Consider the following 5732-nt stretch of genomic DNA (forward strand, 5'->3'; position numbering starts at 1 on the left):
AATTGAGTCTCATAGCAAAGGGTCTGAATACTTATATAAATAAGGTATGTTTTTTATTTGTAACACTTTGTTTAAATTTCTAAAAACCTGTTTTTGCTTTGTCATGATGAGGTATTGTGTGTAGCTTGATGAGGGAAAACAATAAATTTCATACATTTTAAAATAAGGCTGTAATGTAACAAAATGTGGAAAAGTTAAGGGGTCTGAATACTTTCCGAATGCACTGTATATGAAATTAACATGTTTTCATGAATTTGATTATATAATCTTGAAGTTCAGTCAAAAACAGTATGGGACTGAATATGGAAGTAAGGCAGCAAATGACATCACTTTCCCATCATATCTAGCAAACTATTGATCAGGTACTCTGGCCAAATTACAGGGTTCCATAGCAATTTTCAGTTTCATTTAAAAGCTTGATTTATTATGCAACCCATTGAGCGTGTTGGTGAGAAATAAGCAAACATTTATCAAAATTAACCAAATTAAATTAAATACACATCCCAGCAAATCATTTCTTAAGGACCATTTAAAAATGGTCTAAAATGTAGTAGTAAGTGGGGATTGAGACATTATCAATGTGATAAAAATCTTAAAATCACCCAAATCCTTGCTATGCATATCAGTAGACTGTGATGCACCACCATGTGTTTGGCGAACAGACCAAGGAAAAAAAAAAAGGAAAATAGGACCATTCCATCACCCAAAATCTTTAGTGCGCATCATGGTATTCTTACACTGAACAAACATAACTGGTCAAGTCTCCAGATCTGAAACCATACCAAAAATGTTTTCAACAAAAAGGACATCAAAATCTAAAAAATTTACACACACATTTGTACATATGCAAAATGTAGTCCAGTCTCCTTTTCACCTCATTTAACACCCGGTTTACTTAACAAAAGGCACATCTCAATAGGTGGTCCAAGTAAGTCATGACATAGCACAAGTGTGTGTGTGTGTGTGTGTGTGTGTGTGTGGGGGGGGAATGTCCTATTTTGTTCTCAATTGCTCCTCAAGCAATGGGGGAGGCCGATGAAGTCACGGCTTCCCATCAGACCAATTCCTTCAATGCCCTACTCCTTGAAGTTTGCAGTTGACTAAAGAATATATACTGTATTTTGCACAAAAAAATGGTTTTACCCTTGAGTGTGTGTACTTTAGTGTATTTACACTTGGGATATCACTAACAGTAAAAGGAAAAAACTGGAGGACATCTTTAAGGCAATTGATGTAAATGATCAAATATAATTAAAAAGTACAGTACTTCAGACATTTACACTTTACTGAAAAGTTACAATAAATCCACATGAACATATTAAGGCAGTAAGATTTCCATGACTGTGTACTCAGAAGACAGGTGAGGTGATCTGCAAAAAAGATTTATAGTTAATCATCACTTCTGAAATACAACAAGACTATTCCAATACAACCACAAGAGGGTTCCATGCAGTTACTAGTAGTGTCATGATTGTCAGGATGGGTTTGTAACAAACTACAAGTATTTAGAGAGTAACAGCTGGACGGTCTGTCACTAAAAGATTAAGAGTAAACATTAATTACAGTAAACTACAGCTGCATCCCAATGAACAATGTGGAGTCTTTCTCAAAACACAAAAAGTTACAAAAACTGATTGTATAAATAACAAATACAACTATAAAATCTCAAGAAAGGGATTTCCTGTGTTCGTCAAAAAGAATATGACTGTGTTTAGGAATGTGAATTTGAGAGTCAATTTGGTGGGGATAAGTGTCTGTACTGCTAGATCCAGCACCCAGGGAGTAGTTTCATTTGTCCAGCAGAGCAGCTCGTTCATCGTGCTGCGATTCCAACTCTAGAGGGGCGTTATTGCGGTATATCAAGAACTGTATGGAGATCTGATGCAGTGAGTCAAGGGAATTCATGACGTTTACAAAATATAGGATAATGTACAGGTAATACTTACATCATACCAGTCACAAACCAACCTGAACCAGTTGCCTTTAGGCAAGTTCATTAGGGTCATTGTAATACAAGGACAGAGTCAAAAGCAGAAGCTAAGTGATAAGTCAAAGCTAAATGTTACAAGTACACGTGTGATTGAAGAGGCCAGAGGCCCAGCAGGCATTGTAATGAGAAGGATACCAGGAGGTCTAGAGAGAGGGTGCCCAGGCTGCCTACAAGCCAAGGCAGGTGGTGGATGATGTAGCTTCCCTCTCCCTGGCCCTGCTCAGGGTTCTTCAGCAGCACACTCAGGCCGTATGTGGTGTTACCCAGGATGACCAGGGCAAACAGGAAGTAGGACACACCCTCCGTCGACTTTCTCGTATACTACAGAGAAAGAGATTGAAAAAACTATGAGCGAAAGAAAAGAGCCATGCAGGACTTTCAGGTAGGAAGTCTACCCAGTACTCGTTCACTCAACAACCCTTCCCCACTCCCCTTTTTCAGACTCACATTAATGTGCATCTGTGGCAGTCTGGAGCAGAGGTAGAGCACTGAGGATATGGACCCAATGATAAACCCAATGATCTCCTTGGTGCTGAAAGCCTGGACACACACACACACAGAGTTTGCATGTGACGCATAACAGTTGGCCAGGGGCCAGTGTCAAATCAACACATAAATTACATTAACATCCACTGATTGCTTTTCACCTTAACACCATCCACAGTGGTTGACAGCAAGGCCCGCCTCTTAAACCCAGAGAGGACCACATCCTGTTGGGACCCTGACGCAGGTAAGGCCACAAGGCCTGCAGAGAAGCCCAGGATGTAGACCACACCGACCACATTTAAGACTGACCTGGCTGGGTTGAGGAAGGAAAAAAAGGGCTTAGTCTTCAATTTTGGAAGACGCTGCCTCAGCAAACTCCTGCAACCATGAGTCGCTGTGTCGTCGGCTACCACAACAATAAGGAAACGAAATAACAGAATGTTGTGGTGATGCACGGTATTGCTGACATCAGTAGTGGGTCATTTTTGACATTATTGGACAATAAGTGGAAAAAATAAAACGTTAATGTAGAATAATTTGGACCTGGTAGTGTACTAAAATAGCAAAGTTTGGGGACTTTTCCCATCACAAGGACTAGTATTGAGCAATGTTTCTCAACACTAGCCTAATCCTGGGGAGCCTCTATGTATAGACCACAACAGTCCAATCTGAAGCTATTCCCATGCTGAAATACACACCTGTTAGGTTCACTTAACTGTTACATAACAACTGTAAGCCTATAGTCAATAAAACAACCTTGCAATGTTTTTTGGCATAATTACACATTTTTACAAAGGCTTCTTGGAAAGAACATTTACTGATTCGGCAGAACATGGACCAGCCATACCCTGTCATGTCATGCGTTTGTGCGTTATACTGCAGTGTTTCCCAACTCCAGTCCTTAAGTACCCCCAACAGTACACATTTGTTGTAGCTCTGGACAAGCACACCTGATTCCACTTGTCAACTAATCAAGTCCTCAATGAGTTGAATCAGGCGAGTTTGTCCGGGGCTACAACAATGTGTACTGTTTGGAGTTGTCGAGGACTGGAGTTTGGAAATACTGTTATACACACAAAGGCCCATCGATTAATAGTCAATGGGTGGAATGTACACTGACCAGTGGCCTTGATTTAGTATTGACAACAAATCTCACAGCAGTTAATTTGAAAAAGAGATCAAATATATTTATGGACAAAAACAAACTCACTGTTATTCATCCTGTTCTTAGCCACATAGTAAAAGTACATTCCCAGCATCAATAAGTCAGCCAGGACGTAATACACTGCTGTGTACGTCTGTATGAGAGAAGGGGGAGAGACATGTCAGTGGAGTGGACAAGGTGAATACTTATATGCATATCATTACACTTTTTTTGTAACATTAAAAAATGTCATTATCTTTACATTAGTATCTTGATGGAGTTGACAATTTCAGTTTATCCCTATCCTCATTTTAGACAGACACCAAAAACCATTTCAGCAATATTGACTGACCCAGATAGCTGTCACTTACCTGTAGCGGCAGTTGGTCAGCTAAGAATGAGCCTACAAGATTGCAGGAGTCGCCCCCCAGCCACAGCAGCAGAAACCAAATGGACAAGGCACTGTCCATATTCCCACTCTTACAAGAGCTGTAGTATTGCCTGCATTCATGAACACAACAGAATGGGAATAGTAAAGGTGTTGTCCATAAATCAGAAATGGGCTGAAATAATGTCAACCCAATCAAGACTTACGGTAGGGAAGAGACCATGAAGCACACTATTGACAACAGACCCAGGATGACACTGGCCATGTCCCTGGCGTCCTGGGCACATTCCCCCAGCCCTTCCCAAACCCATATTGATCCATTCGGGCACACAGAGCTGAAGTTTCCATCAGTGTTCAATCCAAAGGACACCAGCGTGAGGACACCATCAGCCGACCCCAAATTCCGGCTCATTCTAATCACAGAGGAAAGGGTTAAACGCACAAGCTACACAAAATAGCTAAATAAGCAACAAACTACAGGTAGATATGTGCTTATTATTTCTGTAGGCAAAACATGTTTATACCTCAGTCTCAAATGTTATTATCTGCTACAGAATTCAGACTCGAGTGAACTCGGTTTGTACTTACCGTTTCCAGCTGGACACAAAAACAAGTTGCTAGCTAACGTTTCTTTGCTTGATAGCCGGCTGCCTTTTCAAGGTTGGCGCTGTTTCAAACGTCTAGGACAAGGTGCTGGTCGAACATTCAAAATGCTGATCTTACCTGATTCTCGGTCGGTTATTGAAGTGTGTCCATGAGTCGACGTCTGTTAGCCGACTGGCTTGCAAAGATAAAGGAGAACAACATAGCTAGCTAGTAGCTTCTAAAAACAATTTTGTTCGGAGTGACCTAGCTAGCTATGATTGGAAGATGATATCTAACGTCAGGGAAAAGGCGGAGCTAGACGGCAGATTGAGGGAGTTCTATTAACATGAGCCGCGGTGCACCTTGAAGGGCAAAAGCCGTCAGGGAGGAGCGCCATTTATCTACTTCCGCAGAGCCAGCGTTAGCGCAATGACTGGAAGTCTACTTTAACGTTAGTTAGCAATTGTGCTAACGCTAGTTAGCAACTTCCGCACGCAGACATAAAAATGGTATCCATGAGTTCATCTGACTCTGGGGAAGAAAATAAATGACAGTATTGCCAAAATCCATAAGTGGCTGGCTCATGCACGGAAGGGAGTTCGGATCCAAAACTAATACAATCACTTTTCACCGGGAGCAAACTCCTTCCACCGAGGCATAATTGAATCCCCCCAATTATGTCTGTAAATATATATATTTTTTTTTTTACATTTTAGTCATTTAGCAGACGCTCTTATCCAGAGCGACTTTACAGTTAGTGAGTGCATACATTTTTTTTCTTTTTCATACTGCCCCCCCCCCGTGGGAATCGAACCCGCAACCTTGGCGTTGCAAGCGCCATGCTCTACCAACTGAGCTACACGGGGCCTAATTAAATGTAACCTTTATTTAACCAGGTAAGCCAGTTGAGAACAAGTTCTCATTTACAACTGCGACCTGTCCAAGATAAAGCAAAGCAGTGCGATAAAAACAACAACAACACAGAGTTACAAATGGAATAAACAAAACGTACAGTCAATAACACAATAGAAAATCTATTTACAGTGTGTGCAAATGTAGTAAGTTATGGAGGTAAGGCAATAAATAGGCCATAGTGCAAAATAATTACAATGTAGTATTAACACTGGAGTGATAGATGT

The 5732-nt window shown here is 40.9% G+C and overlaps 1 protein-coding gene across 3 annotated transcripts; it reads right to left on the reverse strand.

Annotated features, from left to right (window-relative positions):
• Positions 1 to 1228: 1228 nt before the first annotated feature.
• On the reverse strand, positions 1229 to 4877 carry LOC121545553 (lysosomal amino acid transporter 1 homolog). 3 transcript variants are annotated; one of them, XM_041856163.2, is made up of 9 exons: positions 4732 to 4877; positions 4215 to 4421; positions 3992 to 4121; positions 3687 to 3774; positions 2638 to 2789; positions 2438 to 2530; positions 2126 to 2311; positions 1776 to 1878; positions 1229 to 1370 (listed from the first exon to the last, which is right to left on the reverse strand). In XM_041856163.2, exons 2-8 carry the CDS (start codon positions 4418 to 4420, stop codon positions 1789 to 1791), a joined length of 945 nt encoding a protein of 314 aa, XP_041712097.1. In that variant the 5' UTR covers position 4421; positions 4732 to 4877; the 3' UTR covers positions 1229 to 1370; positions 1776 to 1788. The 3 variants fall into 3 exon arrangements, with proteins under 3 accessions (XP_041712097.1, XP_041712095.1, XP_041712096.1); XM_041856161.2 differs by having other exon boundaries at positions 1229 to 1878; XM_041856162.2 differs by having other exon boundaries at positions 1229 to 1878; positions 4597 to 4877.
• Between the last annotated feature and the right edge of the window lie 855 nt (positions 4878 to 5732).

The sequence above is a fragment of the Coregonus clupeaformis genome, chromosome 30, assembly GCF_020615455.1.
Source record: "Coregonus clupeaformis isolate EN_2021a chromosome 30, ASM2061545v1, whole genome shotgun sequence".
Taxonomy (NCBI): domain Eukaryota; kingdom Metazoa; phylum Chordata; class Actinopteri; order Salmoniformes; family Salmonidae; genus Coregonus; species Coregonus clupeaformis.